Below are 19,315 nucleotides of genomic sequence, written 5' to 3' on the forward strand. Positions count from 1 at the left end.
AGGTGCATCTGAACCTTGCAGGTCATTCTATTTAACTAAGATAACAGGAACAAAAGCCAACTGTCTCTCAGTACTATATAGTACATACTGTCTACAATTACAAAAAGCATATCCTTTCATCCTTTGAATGTACGATTTATTCTAAATGAGGATACCTCTGCATACATTCTCTAAAAAAAGTTTTCTTCTATATCAACAGTTTTTACAAACATTTTAAGTATTCTTGGGATTTGTATACTGTATATATATATCCCCTCTTTCCAAGCCAAGTCAAACCAGAGTGTGTTAATGCCATCTAGTGTCCACAAGACATTTAGCAGGTTCTGGCATTTTGACAGAAATACAAGGACCAAACCCAGTCGATTCTCAAACTAAATTCATTTAATTAGTCTTTGACTTTTGTTGCTATTTACAATGGTAAAACAAATTAATCAAATCATGACCCCCCCAAAAAATGTTTTTGTCTGAACAACACCAATATTCTTTAATGCATTTATTACAAGATTGTCCAGCAATTTCTAAATCACAAAGTAGACTCTACATGCTCATAGGCCCAGTAGACAACAAGGACGTATTCTCATTGTGTGTACAGGGTCGTATATTCATTGTGTGTACAGGTCTGTATTCTCATTGTATGTACAGGGCTGTATATGTATTGTGTGTACAGGGCAGTATATTCAGTGTGTGTACAGCACTGTATATTCCACCATAGTCTCACTGCTCAACTTCTCATATCCATTCACTTCAAGGGTGATAGGGCCAGGAGTTTATCCGGACCACGTAACCTGACCAGAGAGAACTCCAGGCCCTACTTGTAGGTTTTAAACTGGGTCGTGAAACACTCTACAAATTATGTACCTTAACCTTTAGTAAACCTTCAGTTAACCTTCAGTAAACCTTCAGTAAACCTTTGGTAAATCTTCTTTAAATCTTCAGTAAAGCTTCAGTAAACCTTCGGTTAACCTTCAGAAAACCTTCAGTTAACCTTTAGTAAACCTTCAGTAAACCTTTGGTTAACCTTCAGTTAACCTTTAGTAAACCTTCAGTTAACCGTTGGTTAACCTTCAGTTAACCTTCGGTAAACCTTCAGTTAACCTTCAGTAAAACTTCAGTTAACCTTCAGTAAACCTTCAGTTAACCTTCAGTAGCTCCAAAGTTAATTATCATCCTCTTCCTACCAATTCATTCTCTCTCTTTTTGAATTAAGCCATAAGGCACTTTTATGTAAATACAAACTGTAATAAATTATTATTTACAATCATCTTTCCCATCAAGGTTTCAAATTATTGAGGACATCTAAGGGGCTGCAGGGGGATATGTGAAGTACATGAACAATGTGGTACTCAACCACAAATATAAACTTTGCTTGTATCTAATATCTCCTAACATGAGCTGAAGCTGTCGATATTGTTGTTTCCTATGTTGAAGGTGTTTTCTTCAAGATCGTTCAGGTGATGGATTGTTATTGTGAATTCCTCAACGGCTGTTCCTCACAGCCGACCGACACGAAACAAAACAAAAGCCTAAACTCTAGAGGGCACAGTGCTTGAATTAGTTACAACACAATCAATTCAACTGATTCCAATGTTATGGCCATAGCGGTGCGCAGTCAGAAGGCTGGGCAGTGTTCATTAGGTACCAAATGGAAGAAAACAGAAGGGACAATCTGAACTTTGTAAGAAACACTTGCTTTGGTTTTCCATTGCGAAACGTTTTACCACGGTGTGTCCTAATGAATAAGACCCTAAGGACTTGAAAAAGACAACAGACTAACGTGTTCTGATCCATCTTATCTAAACGGGAGCTGGTGTTGTCAGATCATTCTCATTATAACGCTGTACCAACAGTAGTATTACAGTGACTCAAATTAAAACGCTAAACAATAATATATAAACATCGTTTTTCCTTTGCCCTTTTCGATCTTACAGTACAGTAGTTATGACAAGAAGCAGTCCGAGTCATAGGCATTGGCTTTGAAATAAGGGTGTGTGTGTGTGTGTGTGTGTGTGTGTGTGTGTGTGTGTGTGTGTGTGTGTGTGTGTGTGTGTTGATCTATTAGCCTATCAGAAAAGATCAGTGAATATTGATGCCTGTCAGCAGTAAAAGTCCATTTGAGTGTCAGTGTTCAGTCTATTAATATGTATTGATCAATCTGATCTAGTCAGAAGTCTGTGTGCAGTATTACAGTCAGTAAACACCAATGCAAGGCATGGTACATATAGATTCTCCCCAGTTAGTCAGTCAGTCAGCTAGTCAGTCAGTCAGTCAGTCAGATAGTCAGTCAGTCAGATAGTCAGTCAGTCAGTCAGATAGTCAGTCAGTCAGTCAGTCAGATAGTCAGTCAGTCAGTCAGATAGTCAGTCAGTCAGATAGTCAGTCAGTCAGATAGTCAGTCAGTCAGATAGTCAGTCAGCAGTAGCAGTTCAGAATATTGATCCAGTCGTTCTAAAAGGACAATACAGTAGAATATAGAAGAATACAGTAGAATACAGTAGAATACCATTGGCTTGAGCGAGTTTTCACCATTGATAAATCCACGATGGGAAGTGTGCACACTTCAGAAGAAGGGTGATGAATCGGGACATAGCCTCAATGTGCACAACAGTGTTGTGACACGGTCAGTCTGCACACGTTTGTTCCACTGCAGAGTTAGTGAGTGCCGTAGGGTTGAATGGGTGTTTGTTGTTATTCTAGTCCTTGTTTGTTGATGTTGTTCAGGAGCGTCCGTCGCTCCAGTGTGTGGCCCACTCCTTCTTCTGGAGGACCCCTGCCTTCTGCTGGCTCTGCTGGAACTGGGGCCGGTCTTGACGGGGGATCTTCACCGCATGGTACTGAGGCACTTTGTCTTCATACTGGACCCGACGGAAGAAACCACACTGTGGGAGAGAGAGAGAGAGAGACTAGGTTGATGTTGCTATGCAACCCAAGGAAGATTTTTGGTTGCTGATTCTGAAACATTGTGCATGTGCCACAAAAGCCCAAAACATCCAGGTGATTTGCATAAAGTTTGAACAAAACAGGTGACACACAACAAGCAAAGTAAACACACCACACAACATAATACCCATATGCTGTCAACACACTCTAGCACCGCCATTTTGTGAGAAACAAGAAACAAGTTCACTTTGGCATTCTAACCTAATCTAATCAGGAGACATATGACCAGATGAAATGAGATTATTCATGAATAGAACAGGAAGGACAATCTCATCAGGAAGAGAACATGTAAACAACCTCCTACAACGCCAGGATGAACTTGTTTCAGGTATACAGAGGTTTACAGATCACAACTCAGGCAAAGTCACAGCACTGACAGGCCGGTGCAGAGCAGGCCAAGGTGCAGAGCAAGCCAGGGTGCAGAGCAGGCCAGGGTGCATGGCTTTACCACTTGGAGAGAGGAGAGGGCAGAAACCTATTGGTCTGACGCCTGCTTCTCAACCTCAGAGGGCTGAGCATGCATGTGGGCATGGTAGTACTCTGTTTCGTACTGCGGGCGGCGCTCTGTACGCTTGAAGAACCCACACTGGGGAGGAGGAGGAGGAGGGGGAGTTACAACAGAGATATGGAGGGAGGAAGAGAGAGAACGCAGTTTGAAAAAAAGTAAAGAAGAGGAGAGATGAACTAGAGAAGAGAGGGGAGGAGAGATGGACTAGAGAAGAGAGGGGAGGAGAGATGGACTAGAGAAGAGAGGGGAGGAGAGATGGACTAGAGAAAAGAGAGATGGACTAGAGGAGAGAGAAGGAGAGATGGACTAGAGAAGATAGGGGAGAGAGATGGACTAGAGAAGAGAGAGAAGGACTAGAGAAGAGAGAGAAGGACTAGAGAAGAGAGGGGAGGAGAGCTGGACTAGAGAAGAGAGGGGAGGAGAGATGGACTAGAGAGAGAGGGAAGGAGAGATGGACTAGACAAGAGAGAGAAGGAGAGATGGACTAGACAAGAGAGAGAAGGAGAGATGGACTAGAGGAGAGAGCAGACTTGTCACAAACAGATGGCGCAGATGGCAATATCAAAGACATTGAATGATAAGATAATAATGGAAATAGATATAAGTTGGCTGATGTACATTTTTTGTATGTGTAAAACAACACATTTCACCGCACCTATCCGGTGGATGTGAGAATAAAAATAAAAAGTAACCCGTTTTCTTTCTTCCAGAGTATGCAGGCCAGCAGAACCAGCAGCCTGATGCCAACCAGGATAGTAGAGATACACCACATGACCAACAGTATGTGGACACCTGCTCGTCAAACATCTCACTCCATAATCAGGGGCTTTAATATGGATGTTGGTCCCCCCTCCTTTGCTGCTATAACCGCCTCCACTCTTCTGGGAGTGATGTCGGGCAATGAGGACTGGTTCGCAGTCGGCGTTCCAGTTCATCCCAGAGGTGTTCGTTGAGGTCAGGGCTCTATAGAGGCCAGTCAAGTTCTTCCACACCGATCTCGAAAATCCATTTCTGTATGGACATCACTTTGTGCATGGAGGCATTTTCATGCTGAAACAGGAAAGGGCCTTCCACCAACTCATGCCTCAAAGTTGGAAGTACAGAATCGTCTAGAATGTTATTGTATGCTGTAGCGTTAACATTTCCCTTCACTGGAACTAAGAGGCCAAACATGAACCATGAAAAACAGCCCCAGACCATTATTCCTCATCCACCAAACTTTACAGTTGGCACTATGCATTCAGGCAGGTAGCGTTCTCCTGGCATCCGCCAAACCCAGATTAGTCCGTCGGACAGCCAGATAGTGAAACATGATTCATCACTCCAGAGAACACGTTTCCACTGCTCCAGAGTCCAATGGCGACGAGCCTTACACCACTCCAGCCGACGCTTGGCATTGTGCATGGTGATCTTAGGCTTGTGTACGGCTGCTCGGCCATGGAAACCCATTTCATGAAGCCCCCTGACGAACAGTTCTTGTTCTGACGTTGCTTCCAGAGGCAGTTTGGAACTCGGTAGTGAGTGTTGCAACCGATTTTTTTTACATCTGAAATAGCTGAATCCACTAATTTGAAGGGGTGTCCACATACTTGTGTATTTATACTGTATGTAGGTACAGTAACTAATGTGCCATAGGTACGGTATGCAGACCAGCAGGGACAGCACCAGGATAATAGAGATATGTAGGAACAGTAATAGAGGTGTTTATTCTGTGTTATACTAGGTGTTGGTACCTTCCAGAGGATGCAGACCAGCAGAGACAGCACCAGGATACCAGCCAGGATGGCTATGAGAATCCACCACCAGGGGATCCAGTACTGGGCAGTCAGACCAACCTCTGGGTAAATCATCACTGGGACCTACAGGGAATATATGAATGTTTTATTGTGAAGTGTCTTTACTGTGTATGTGTCTCTAGTAGTTAGAACACAGAGTCTTTTCCTGGTCAGGTCATGTGATCAGGGAAAACTCATGGCTCTAGTTATTCATGTTAACAGTTAAGAGTGTGTGTGTGTGTCTAAGTGTGTGTATGTGTGTGTGTCTCTGTGTATGTGTATCTCTCAGTGTGTATGTGTGTGTGTGTGTGTGTCTCTCAGTGTGTGTGTGTGTGTGTGTGTGTGTGTGTGTGTGTGTGTGTGTGTGTGTGTGTGTGTGTGTGTGTGTGTGTGTGTGTGTGTGTGTGTGTGTGTGTGTGTGTGTGTGTGTGTGTGTGTGTGTGTGTGTGTGTGTGTGTGTGTCTCAGTGTGTGTGTCTCAGTGTGTGTGTCTCAGTGTGTGTGTCTCAGTGTGTGTTTGATACCTGTGCAGCAGCATCCCTCAGCACCAAGTGTTTGATGCTGGACTTGACTGTGATGTTGGCTCTAACCAGCAGCTCCAGAGCACTGACTGATGGGAACTCCTAAGAGAGAGAGAGAGATGAGAAGAGAGGGATGAAAAAGAGGAGAGGAGAGAGAGAGAGAGAGAGAGAGAGAGAGAGAGAGAGAGATGAGAAGAGAGGGATGAAAAAGAAGAGGAGAAAGAGAGAGAGAGAGAGAGAGAGAAGAAAGAGAGAGAGAGACGGAGACATGAAAAAGAGGAGAGGAGAGAGAGAGAGAGACATGAAAAAGAGGAGAGGAGAGAGAGAGAGAGAGACATGAAAAAGAGGAGAGAGAGAGAGAGAGAGGAGAGAGAGAGAGAGAGAGGAGAGAGAGAGCGAGAGAGAGAGATACATGAAAAAGAGGAGAGGAGAGAGAGAGAGAGAGAGAGGAGAGAGAGAGAGAGATACATGAAAAAGAGGAGAGAGAGAGAGAGAGAGAGAGAGAGAGAGAGAGATACATGAAAAAGAGGAGAGGAGAGAGAGAGAGAGAGAGAGAGAGAGAGAGAGAGAGAGAGAGAGAGAGAGAGAGAGAGAGAGAGAGAGAGAGAGAGAGAGAGAGAGAGAGAGAGAGAGAGAGAGAGAGAGAGAGAGATACATGAAAAAGAGGAGAGGAGAGAGAGAGAGAGAGAGAGAGAGAGAGAGAGAGAGAGAGAGGAGAGAGAGAGAGAGAGATACATGAAAAAGAGGAGAGGAGAGAGAGAGAGAGAGAGAGAGAGAGAGAGAGAGAGAGAGAGACAGAGAGAGAGGAGAGAGAAGAAAGGATAGAGAAGATTAACACTAGTCATTTACTAGGTGAAGGAGATTAGCGTGGCTCTGACCAGTAACTCCAGAACTTGGTCTGAAGGAAACTCCTGACGGCAAGAGATCACATCAATAAATGATGTGTCCATCAAAGGTTACAGAAATCCCTTTTAACATCAGTAGTTGTCTTGGCACAACGTGCTTTATAGCGGGCCAGCCTAGACCCCTTTAGAAGCAGAGAAGACTTCATCAACACAGACATTTACTAAGGAGAGGAGATTACACTGGCCAAACAAAATCACTGACATTATCAACAATATATTTATATGAGATGGTCAATAATAGGTTAGCCTGGCAAGAGACCGAGATCACTTTGTGCTTTAGCCAACTCCTATGACTCATTCCTCATTGTTTTATTTACAATGAATGACAAGGAACACCTATAATGATGGCTTATGCTGATTTATACAGTACATTGTCAAAATAAAATGCAAGTGTCCCTCGTGTTGGCTTGTAGTTACAGTCTGTGATCGGCTCTCGCTCCTTCATAATGCCCTTTCACAGTTACTGTTTCAGCAATACAAATGCTATTATTTAACATACACTTTGCATTAAGTGGTGCTTCAGGAAAACGTGCCAAGCAGAGACATGAAAGGTTGGGGCTATGACAGAGTAATGGCCACAGTGTTGAGAGGTGTTGTTGTTGAGGGGTAGTGTTGTTGAGGGGTAGTGTTGTTGAGGGGTAGTGTTGTTGAGGGGTAGTGTTGTTGAGGGGTAGTGTTGTTGAGGGGTAGTGTTGTTGAGGGGTAGTGTTGTTGAGGGGTAGTGTTGTTAAGGGGTAGTGTTGTTGAGGGGTAGTGTTGTTAAGGGGTAGTGTTGTTGAGGGGTAGTGTTGTTGAGGGGTAGTGTTGTTGAGAGGTAGTGTTGTTGAGAGGTAGTGTTGTTGAGGGGTAGTGTTGTTTGAGGGGTAGTGTTGTTTGAGGGGTAGTGTTGTTGAGGGGTAGTGTTGTTGAGGGGTAGTGTTGTTTGAGAGGTAGTGTTGTTGAGGGGTAGTGTTGTTGAGGGGTAGTGTTGTTGAGGGGTAGTGTTGTTGAGGGGTAGTGTTGTTGAGAGGTAGTGTTGTTGAGGGGTAGTGTTGTTGAGGGGTAGTGTTGTTGAGAGGTAGTGTTGTTGAGAGGTAGTGTTGTTGAGAGGTAGTGTTGTTGAGGGGTAGTGTTGTTGAGGGGTGTTGTTGTTGAGGGGTAGTGTTGTTGAGGGGTAGTGTTGAGAGGTAGTGTTGTTGAGGGGTAGTGTTGTTGAGGGGTAGTGTTGTTGAGAGGTAGTGTTGTTGAGGGGTAGTGTTGTTGAGGGGTAGTGTTGTTGAGAGGTAGTGTTGTTGAGGGGTAGTGTTGTTGAGGGGTAGTGTTGTTGAGGGGTAGTGTTGTTGAGGGGTAGTGTTGTTGAGGGGTAGTGTTGTTGAGAGGTAGTGTTGTTGAGAGGTAGTGTTGTTGAGAGGTAGTGTTGTTGAGGGGTAGTGTTGTTGAGGGGTAGTGTTGTTGAGGGGTAGTGTTGTTTGAGGGGTAGTGTTGTTGAGGGGTAGTGTTGTTGAGGGGTAGTGTTGTTGAGGGGTAGTGTTGTTGAGGGGTAGTGTTGTTGAGGGGTAGTGTTGTTGAGGGGTAGTGTTGTTGAGGGGTAGTGTTGTTGAGAGGTAGTGTTGTTGAGGGGTAGTGTTGTTGAGGGGTAGTGTTGTTGAGGGGTAGTGTTGTTGAGGGGTAGTGTTGTTTGAGGGGTAGTGTTGTTGAGGGGTAGTGTTGTTGAGGGGTAGTGTTGTTGAGGGGTAGTGTTGTTGAGGGGTAGTGTTGTTGAGGGGTAGTGTTGTTGAGGGGTAGTGTTGTTGAGAGGTAGTGTTGTTGAGGGGTAGTGTTGTTGAGGGGTAGTGTTGTTGAGGGGTAGTGTTGTTGAGGGGTAGTGTTGTTGAGGGGTAGTGTTGTTGAGGGGTAGTGTTGTTGAGGGGTAGTGTTGTTGAGGGGTAGTGTTGTTGAGGGGTAGTGTTGTTGAGAGGTAGTGTTGTTGAGGGGTAGTGTTGTTGAGGGGTAGTGTTGTTGAGGGGTAGTGTTGTTTGAGGGGTAGTGTTGTTGAGGGGTAGTGTTGTTGAGGGGTAGTGTTGTTGAGGGGTAGTGTTGTTGAGGGGTAGTAGTGTTGAGGGGTAGTGTTGTTGAGGGGTAGTAGTGTTGAGGGGTAGTGTTGTTGAGGGGTAGTAGTGTTGAGGGGTAGTGTTGTTGAGGGGTAGTGTTGTTGAGGGGTAGTGTTGTTGAGGTGTAGTGTTGTTGAGGGGTAGTGTTGTTTGAGGGGTAGTGTTGTTGAGGGGTAGTGTTGTTGAGGGGTAGTGTTGTTGAGGGGTAGTAGTGTTGAGGGGTAGTGTTGTTGAGGGGTAGTGTTGTTGAGGGGTAGTGTTGTTGAGGGGTAGTGTTGTTGTGGGGAATACAATACATGAGAGCAGGTTTTATCTATCTATAAGCTATAAGCTCAAAAAGCACTTGTTTTTTCCTACTAGCACTGACTTTGCTGAGGGAAAATGTTCTTGCTACGTCTGTGATATGTTGTTGTTTCACCAATTATTGTAAGATAAAAATGCTATCTGTAAGCTATTTGAAGATGAAAAAGCTAAAAAAAAAAAAAAGAAGGAAAAAAGGCACTTGTTTTTTCCTACTAGCACTGACTTTGATGATAAATAATTTTTGGAGGGAAAATGTACTTGCTATGATTGGGATATGTAGTCTCAGCTAGTTATGTTAAAATGAATACACTACTACTGTAAGTCGCTCTGGATAACAGTGTCTGCTAAATTTCTAAAATGGAAATGTAATGTGATGTGTTTGTTTGTTTTACCTTCAGGAAGGTGCTGTTACACCACACGTCGTGTGGGGTGAATTGCATCGTGGGAACAGTAGTCTTTGTTATTACCACATAACAACATAATGTGATAGGTGATGTGGTGTTTTACCTTCAGGGAGGTGCTGTTACACCACGCGTTGTGTGGGGTGAATTGCATCGTGGGAACCGTAGTCTTTGTTATTACCACATAACAACATAATGTGATAGGTGATGTGGTGTTTTACCTTCAGGGAGGTGCTGTTACACCACGCGTTGTGTGGGGTGAATTGCATCGTGGGAACAGTAGTCTTTGTTATTACCATATAACAACATAATGTGATAGGTGATGTGGTGTTTTACCTCCAGAAAGGTGCTGTTCCAAAGGCGTCCCTGGATCTTGAGGACAGCAGAGTCAGAGAAGCTGTGGAGAGGACACTGGAACAGCACACATCGCGCTGAACCCAGCAGACAGTCCTACACACAGAGAGGGTTGGGAAGACCATCGTTGAGAATAGCAGAGTTGGGATTCAATCAAACTATCAGTATGGATGCGCTGAGGTGCAGGGCTCTAGGGGCGTGTTTGTAGCACGTGAGCTATGGGATGTTTTCTAAGGTGCTGGCCTGATTACAAACAGTGTTGTGGAGTAGTGAGCTACATCTAGTTCAACCAGTAATTTAACTACATTTTACAGTAGCTTGATGGTAGTTGAACTAAATTCAACTCTAGGTAGTGTTTCCGGTAGTTAATTACTGTTTTACCATGTAGCGGTGTAGCTAACTACTAGAACTACACACTGCTGTTTTACCATGTAGCGGTGTAGCTAACTACTGGAACTACACACTACTGTTTTACCATGTAGCGGTGTAGCTAACTACTGGAACTACACACTACTGTTTTACCATGTAGCGGTGTAGCTAACTACTGGAACTACACACTACTGTTTTACCATGTAGCGGTGTAGCTAACTACTGGAACTACACGCTACTATTTTACCATGTAGCGGTGTAGATAACCACTGGAACTACACGCTACTATTTTACCATGTAGCGGTGTAGATCAGACCTGCCTATTTCTCACTTCTGTTTATGTGATTAATAGGATAAATGACAGATTCTGTTCAAATCTGACTCCAAAGTGATCTATTCTTACGATTTGTAGTCTATGACGTTTCAGATTTAGATATGATAATATATCACAAAGTAGCTTTAGTTCAGTAAACTGTATTATCTTAAGTGTGGATTACATGTAGAACCCTTTTTGGTTCCAGTTAGAACTCTTTTGGTTCCAGGTAGAACCCTCAGTGGAAAGGGTTATACATGGAACTCAAAAGGGTTCTAACTTGAACCAAAAACCGTTCTTCAAAGGGTTATGCTATGGGGACAACCAAATAACCCTTTTTAGTTCTAGAAAGCACCTTTTTTCTAAGAGTGTACACATACAGTGGCAAGAAAAGTATGTGAACCCTTTGGAATTACCTGGATTTCTGCATAAATTGGTCATCAAATTTGATCTTATCTTCATCTAAGTCACAACAATAGGCAAACATAGTGTGCTTAAACTAATAACACACAAATTATTGTATGTTTGTCTATATTGAATACATCATTTAAACATTCACAGAGTAAGTTGGAAAAAGTATGTGAATCCTTAGATTAATGACTTCTCCAAAAGATAACTGGAGTCAGGAGTCAGCTAACCTGGAGTACAATCAATGAGACATGATTGGAGATGTTGGTTAGAGCTGCCCTGCCCTATAAAAAACACTCACAAAATTTGAATTTGCTATTAACAAGAAGCATTGGCTGATGTGAACCATGCCTCGAACAAAAGAGATCGCAGAAGACCTAAGATTAAGAATTGTTGACTTGCATAAAGCTGGAAAGGGTTACAAAAGTATCTCTAAAAGCCTTGATGTTCATCAGTCCACGGTAAGACAAATTGTCTATAAATGGAGAAAGTTCAGCACTGTTGCTACTCTCCCTAGGAGTGGCCGTCCTGCAAAGATGACTGCAAGAGCACAGCACAGAATGCTCAATGAGGTTAAGAAGAATCCTAGAGTGTCAGTTAAAGACTTACAGACATCTTTAGAACATGCTAACATCTCTGTTGACGAGTCTGCTATACGTAAAACACTAAACAAGAATGGTGTTCATGGGAGGACACCACGAAAGAAGCCACCACTGTCCACAAAAAACATTGCTGCACGTCTGAAGTTTGCAAAAGTGCACCTGGATGTTCCACAGCGCTACTGGCAAAATATTCTGTGGACAGATGAAACTACAGTTGAGTTGTTTGGAAGGAACACACAACACTATGTGTGGAGAAAAAAAGGCACTGCACATCAACATCAAAACCTCATCCCAACTGCAAAGTATGGTGTAGGGAGCATCATGGTTTGGGGCTGCTATGCTGCCTCAGGGCCTGGACAGCCTGCTATCATCAAGTTTATCAAGACATTTTGCAGGAGAATGTTAGGCTTTCTCTCCGCCAATTGAAGCTCAACAGAAGTTGGGTGATGCAACAAGACAACGACCCAAAACACAGAAGTAAATCAACAACAGAATGGCTTCAACAGAAGAAAATACTCCTTCTGGAGTCCTGACCTCAACCCAATTGAGATGCTGTGGCAAGACCTGAAGAGAGCAGCTCACACCAAACATCCCAAGAATATTGCTGAACTGAAACAGTTTTGTAAAGAGAACTAGTCCAAAATTCCTCCTGACCGTTGTGCAGGTCTGATCCGCATCTACAGAAAACATTTGGTTGAGGTTATTGCTGCCAAAGGAGGATCAACCAGTTATTAAATACAAGAGTTCACATACATTTTCCACTCTGCACTGTGAATGTTTACACGGTGTGCTCAATAAAGACATGAAAACATAGAATTGTTTGTGTGTTATTAGTTTAAGCAGACTGTGTTTGTCTATTGTTGTGACCTAGATGAAGATCAGATCAAATTTTATGACCAATTTATGCAGAAATCCATGTATTTCCTAAAGGTTCACATACTTCTTCTTGCCACTGTAGCTTTAGTGTAGCTTAAGTTCTTCCAGTGTGAAGTAACTGGTAACTTGGTAAACTATGTTTTCAGAGTAGCTTCCCCAACAATGGTTACAACCCCATTGTAATCCCTCTTGTTCCCTGTCCCCCAGCACCTCTCTGATTCATAGAGGTTGGGTTAAATGCGGAAGACACATTTCAGTTGAAGGCATTCAGTTGTACAACTGACTAGGTATCCCCCTTTCCCTGTCCCTCTCTTTCTCTGCCATCTCTCTCACTCTCACTTTCTGTCCTTCCCTCACTCTCTCTCTCACCAGTTTGAGTGACTTGCGTCTCTCTGAGGCAGCCACAGCAGGCGTAGTCCTACCCAGACTGCTCTTGGTCATCACATGGCCCTCCTCTTCTGGGTTGGAACGCCCCTTCCTCCTGGCCTGCTCACAGGGACATGAAGCAGAGGACAACACACATTACATCACGTATATCAAATATATATATATTTTTTTACATCTCATGAAACCACAACAATACTTCGTGTTAGGCAAACAATATAATTATGCTTTAGCTCATGAGTGTGAGGAAGTGTACCCCTTTTTGTCCAATGGGGTTATTTATGGACAATATTGTTCTCCATTTATGGAACCCCTTATGGCTCAAGACCACTAAAATCCTACCTTCAGGCCTGCTGCCTGTGGCTGGTCGTCAGAAGGAGAACTGTGGGAGAACTTGCGTGGGTTGAGGGAGGTATGGGGGGTACAGGGTGTTTCTGGATGGCCATGGAAGTGGAGAGCAGTGGGGTACAGGAGCCACTTCCCATTGGACAGCTCGTGAGGCCACATGATGTTGAGGAAGGCGGAGCCTAGAGTCTGCAGGGACGGCCCGGTGTTGGTCACCTGATCAAAACATGAAGGGTTGAATAGGTAACTGAATGAAAAAAAGCACACCAAAAACACACCAGAATATGAATATATTGCTCTCTTCACAACACTGCATAGCTTTGTATCTTATATCTTCCAAGGTCCAAAGCCATAGAAATATATCCCTGTGTTACATTATCAATCAATCAATCAAATGTATTTATAAAGCCCTTTTTACATCAGCAGATGTCACAAAGTGCTATGGACTAAGGTCTACACCTGTTGTATTCGGCGCATGTGACAAATAACATTTTATTTGATTCGATTTTTAGAAACACGGTGGCTAGGAAAAACTCCCTAGAAAGGCAGGAACCTAGGAAGAAACCTAGAGAGGAACCAGGTTCTGAGGGGTGGCCAATCCTCTTCTGGCTGTGCCGGGTGGAGATTATAACAGTACATGGCCAAGATGTTCAAATGTTCATAGATGACCAGCAGGGTCAAATAATAATAATCACAGTGGTTGTAGAGGGTGCAACAGCACCTCAGGAGTAAATGTCAGTTGGCTTTTCATAGCCAAGCATTCAGAGTTAGAGACAGCAGGTGCGGTAGAGAGAGAGAGTAGAAAGCAGCAGGTCCAGGACAAGGTAGCACATATGGTGAACAGGTCAGGGTTCCATAGCCTCTGGCAGAACAGTTGAAACTGGAGCAGCAGCACGACCAGGTGGATTGGGGACAGACAGCAAGGAGTCATCAGTCCAGGTAGTCCTGAGGCATGGTCCTAGGGTTCAGGTCCTCCGGGAGGGCAGGAGAGGGTAAGAATTAGAGGGAGCATACTTAAATTCACACAAGACACCGGATAAGACAGGAGAATTACACCAGATATAACAGACTGACCCTAGCCCCCTACACATAAACTATTGCAGCATAGATACTGGAGGCTGAGACATGAGGGGTCAGGAGACACTGTGGCATCGCCCGACGATACCCCCGGACAGGGCCAACCAGGCAGGATATAACCCCACCCACTTTGCCAAAGCACAGCCCCCACACCACTAGAGGGATATACGCAGACCAACAACTTACTACCCTGAGACAAGGCTGAGTATAGCCCACGAAGATCTCCTCCACCGCAGAAACCCAAGGGGGGGTCACAAACCCGGACAGGAGATCCCTTCAGTGACTCAACTCACTCACTTGACGTACCCCTTCTAGGAATGGCATGGAAGAGCACAAGTAAGCCAGTGTCAGAGAATCCCAGTCAAGAGAGGGGAACCGGCCAGGCAGAGACAGCAAGGGCAGTTAGTCGCTCCAGTGCCTTTCCGTTCACCTTCGCACCCCTGGGCCAGACTACACTCAATCATAAGACCTACTGAAGAGATGAGTCTTCAGTAAAGACTTAAAGGTCAAGACCGAGTCTGCGTCTCTCACATGGATAGGCAGACCATTACATAAACATTTAGCTCTATAGTAGAAAGCTCTGCCTCCGGCTGTTTGCTTAGAAATTCTAGGGACAATGCTTGTATATTGAAAGATCTTTTTAAGGCTGTATGGCTTCTTGCATTCCCAAAAGTTCATACGTGTGTGTGTGGGTGTGCAACCACACACCCTCTGGGCAGACAGGCTAAAGGCACTTGCTTGCCCAATTCATGGAACCGTTGATCTACTTCAGAAAAACTGTCTAGAGTGATTCCCTGTTGTTTTGACACCTCACTAGAAGTCCATAATAACTAGCTGTTGCTACAGAACGAGACGACCAATTCACAGTTAGTCGGCACCTTTTACCCTAGTTTCATCTCGTTCTCCACACACGTACACATACAAGATCACTTGTTTTCTATATGCGTGCATGAGATAGTTTGACTATACTCTGTACTCTTTGTGTCATCGAGCTCTCAGCCTTACACCTCAGAGTGCATGACTGACGCAGATTTTGCAATGTTACAAAGATGGAAAAAAGCTGTCCTTGAAATATTCTTGATATGTTCTTGAAATATTCTTGATATGTTCGTCAAAAGCGAGATCAGGGACAGAGTAAAGCCGAGGTCCTTCACAGTTTTGTTTGAGACGACTGTACAACAATCATGATTAATTGTCAGATCAAACAGCAGATCTCTTTGTTTCTTGGGATCTAGAACTAGCATCTCTGTTTTGTCCGAGTTTAAAAGTAAAACATTTGCCGCCATCCACTTCCTTATGTCTGAAACACAGGGAGGGCAATTTTGGGGCTTCACCATGTTTCATTGAAATGTACAGCTGCGTATTATCCGCATAGCAGTGAAAGTTAACATTATGTTTCCAAATGACATCACCAAGAGGTCAAATATATAGTGAAAACTATAGTGGTCCTAAAGTTAAACATTGAGGAACAGCAAAACTTACAGAGACAAACTGATATCGTTCCGACAGAAAAGATCTAAACCAGGCCAGAAATTGTCCGTGTAGACCAATTAGGGGTTCCAATCTCTCCAAAAGAATGTGGTGATCGATGGTGTCAAAAGCAGCACTAAGGTCTAGGATCAAAAGGACAGATGCAGAGCCTTGGTCTGACGCCATTTGAAGGTAATTTACCGCAGTCACGAGTGCTGACTCAATGCTATGATGGGGTCTAAAACCAGACTGAAGCGTTTCGTGTAAATTATTTATCAACAGGAAGGCAGTGAGTTTCTGCACAACAGCTTCTTTTTTTGAGAGAGGAATGGGAGATTCGATGTAGACTGATAGTTTTTTACATTTTCTGGGTCAAGGTTTGGCTTTTTCAAAAGAGGCTTTATTACTGCCACTTTTAGTGAGGTTGGTACACATACGGTGGATAGGGGGATGTTTATTATGTTCAACATAGGAGGGCCAAGCACAGGAAGCAGCTCTTTCAGAAGTTTAGTTGGAATAGGGTCCAGTATGCAGCTTGAAGGTTTTGAGGCCATGACTATGTTCATGAATGTGTAAAGAGATATAGGATTAAAAAACTTGTCTCCATTGATCCTACTGTAGGTCCTGGCAGAGTTGTGCAGACTTTGTGACAGTATCAAAAATACATTTAGGATTGTTCTTATTCTCCTCAATTAGGTTGGAACAATAGGATAATTTTAGCAGCAGTGAGGGCTCTTCAATATTGCACAACACTCTCTTTCCAAGCTAGTCAGAAGACTTTCAGTTTGGTGGAGCGCCATTGTCACCTTAGAGAACCTTTTTATGTCTCTATTTGTTTGGTCAGGGTGTGATTTGGGGTGGGCATTCTATGTTTTTGTTTTCTATGATTTTGTATTTCTATGTTTTGGCCGGGTATGGTTCTCAATCAGGGACAGCTGTCTATCGTTGTCTCTGATTGGGAACCATACTTAGGTAGCCCTTTCCCTCCTTTCAGTGTGGGAAGTTGTCTTTGTTTGTGGCATTATAGCTTTAAGCTTCACGGTTGTTATATTGTTTATTGTTTTTGTCGGCGTCATCCTAATAAAAAGGAATATGTACGCTTACCACGCTGCGCTTTTGTCCTCTTCATTCGACGGCCGTGACAGCCATTTCCATTCCAATTTTCCAAGTGCCTGGGTATTTTCTGTATACCAGGGAGCTAGTTTCTTGTGACAAATGTTTTTTGTTTTTAGCAGTGCGACTGCATCTACAGTATTATGCAATGTTAAATTTAGTTCCGCAGTTAGTTAACCGATTTTTGTACACCGACATCCTTGGGTAGGTGGAGGGAGTCTGGAAGGGCATCTAGGAATCTTTGGGTTGTCCGAGAATTTATAGCACGGCTTTTGATGATCCTTGGTTGGGGTCTGAGCAGATTATTTCTTGTGATTGCAAACGTAATAAAATGGTGGTCCGATAGTCCAGGATTATGAAGAAAAACATTGAGATTCACAATATTTATTCCACAGGACGAAACCAGGTCCAGGGTATGACTGTGGCAGTGAGTAGGACATGTTGGACAAAATCCACTGACTTGATGATGACTCAAAGTCTTTTGGAGTGGGTCTGTGGACTTTTCCATGTGAATATTAAAGTCACAAAAAATTTGAATATTATCTGCCATGACTACAAGGTCCGATAGGAATTCAGGGAACTCAGTGAGGAACGCTGTATACGGCCCAGGAGGCCTGTAAACAGTAGCTATAAAAAGTGATTGAGTAGACTGACTAGAAGCTCAAAAGACGAAAACGCAGTCTTTTTTTGTGTAAATATAAATTTGCAATTGTAAATGTTAGCAGCACCTCCACCTTTGCTTGATTCTCGGGGGATATGGTCACTAGTGTAATCAGGAGGAGAGGCCTCATTTAACACAGTAAATTCATCAGGCTTAACCCATGTTTTAATCAGGCCAATCACATCAAGATTATGATCAGTGATTAGTTAATTGACTATAACTGCCTTGGAAGTGAGGGATCTAACATTAATTAGCCCTATTTGGAGATGTGAGGTATCACAGTCTCTTTCAATAATGACAGGAATGAAGGAGGTCTTTATTCCAGTGAGATTGCTAAAGCGAACACCGCCATTATCATACTACATCGACTTTTGCTTCCTCTCCTCTTCTCTCACCGTAAACTCAAACTCCACAGCACTGCCCACATCGTCCAGGGTCTCCATGGCACTCTCCCCCTTCACAGCCCCACTGAAGAACAGCTGGTGTGGTCTGGCCAGCCTGAAACAACACAGAGACAGACAGGCGGATAGGGTCAGTGGACAGCTGGACAGAGCCTCAGAGCCTGAGAGCCTTATGGTACTACTGTTTACTGTTTGTATGTACCTCAGAACTCCCTGAAATCAGTAGCAACTGTCACTATCCTGGGTTAAATATCAATGAATGTGTATTGACCTACTGACTCACTGTGAATGTGGGCTCCGGGGGCAAAATTAGTTTGACACACCAATGACATGAGGGTGTGACTTACACACTGACAGCCAGGGGGAGCTCGATGATGATTTTAGCCACGGCTGTGACTGGGGCCAGGTCTCGCTGTTCACTGATACTGAGGAGGAGACAACACACACACACATCATATTGTCTGCAATCTGGAAAAACAACCTATCTTAATTTTTGACTATTTCAATTTGAATACATATATTGAAAGTAGCAATTCCCTTCCATGTGCAATGGCAGTTGTATTTCTCTAGTACCAAGCAAAGTCATCCACCTTGTGAATTGCCATGATATGAAAATAAACAGTGTTTTTTTACAGTATGAGAAACCTAAGATACATTAAATAGACCAACTATGAAAATGAGTTGCTCAGCCAGGACTTACGTAGCCAACAGGAGGTTGACAGTGAGTTCCGTGGTCTCTATGGTGATAGCAGACGTGCTGAGGATGATGTAGAATTTCAGTATAGCATCTCTCTTCAGAGGGTTTCCCAGCTCGCACTCTGCCTGAGAGCCGTTCTGATTGGCCTGGCACACCACCTACACACAGGAAACAGGAAACACAGGGTTATTATACTGCTAATGTAGCAAAGCAAAGTTGCCCTAAGGTTTTCCTGACCACATCACCAACATATTTTTTCTGGCTCTAAGCATAACATGTCAGCCTTGTCCAGAATCAATTCCTAGACCCTACCTCCTAGGGTAGATCTGGAGATCTGAGAGGAATGGAAACGTTTAGTGTGAATACCTGTCGTCCCCTGAAGCAAGAGTAGGAAAGGATGTTCGGCAGATTTAAGATCCGGGTTGGGGTTAAGTCCAAATTCCAATTCACTCATGAAGTGAATAATTTACGTTGAATTAAATTTGAGTTTTAAAAATCTTCAAGTTATGGAATTGGAATTGGAAATATACTGCTTAGACTTTTTTTAAATTGGAATTGAATTGGAATTGTAAAAACATGTAATCTTCAGAAATGAATTGAATTGTAATGACCATAGTATAAATATAAAATAGTTAATGACCATAGTATAAAACATTGACTGTAGGATTTGTTTTGAATCATTTCAACCTGTACTCCTATATGTCCAGTACAGCTAGGCTGTCGGAACAGTGACATGATCAGCCTTAAAGTCTGAGGGAATTTCATTCTAATAGGGATTTGTGGAATTGTTGAGGATATTATTGAATTGGGAATTGCATTCTTGAATT

At 43.3% G+C, this 19,315-nt stretch overlaps 1 protein-coding gene across 4 annotated transcripts in view; it reads right to left on the reverse strand.

Annotated features, from left to right (window-relative positions):
• Positions 1-361: 361 nt before the first annotated feature.
• The window catches only part of LOC139536327 (integrin alpha-7-like), an 82,587-nt gene continuing 63,633 nt past the window's right edge, over positions 362-19,315 (reverse strand). For 2 of the 4 annotated variants that reach the window (XM_071336771.1, XM_071336770.1), the window contains exons 14-22: positions 18,492-18,646; positions 18,139-18,216; positions 17,786-17,888; positions 13,067-13,285; positions 12,710-12,826; positions 9,755-9,868; positions 5,744-5,842; positions 5,179-5,304; positions 362-2,876 (exon numbers count right to left, since the gene is read on the reverse strand). In XM_071336771.1, coding sequence (XP_071192872.1) covers positions 2,715-2,876; positions 5,179-5,304; positions 5,744-5,842; positions 9,755-9,868; positions 12,710-12,826; positions 13,067-13,285; positions 17,786-17,888; positions 18,139-18,216; positions 18,492-18,646 — 1,173 coding nt within the window. In that variant the 3' untranslated portion in view covers positions 362-2,714. Of the gene's footprint in view, positions 2,877-3,385; positions 3,524-5,178; positions 5,305-5,743; positions 5,843-9,754; positions 9,869-12,709; positions 12,827-13,066; positions 13,286-17,785; positions 17,889-18,138; positions 18,217-18,491; positions 18,647-19,315 lie in introns of all 4 variants that reach the window. The other 2 variants (XM_071336773.1, XM_071336772.1) reach the window with 2 other exon arrangements.

Source organism: Salvelinus alpinus, chromosome 12, assembly GCF_045679555.1.
Source record: "Salvelinus alpinus chromosome 12, SLU_Salpinus.1, whole genome shotgun sequence".
Classification (NCBI taxonomy): Eukaryota; Metazoa; Chordata; class Actinopteri; order Salmoniformes; family Salmonidae; genus Salvelinus; species Salvelinus alpinus.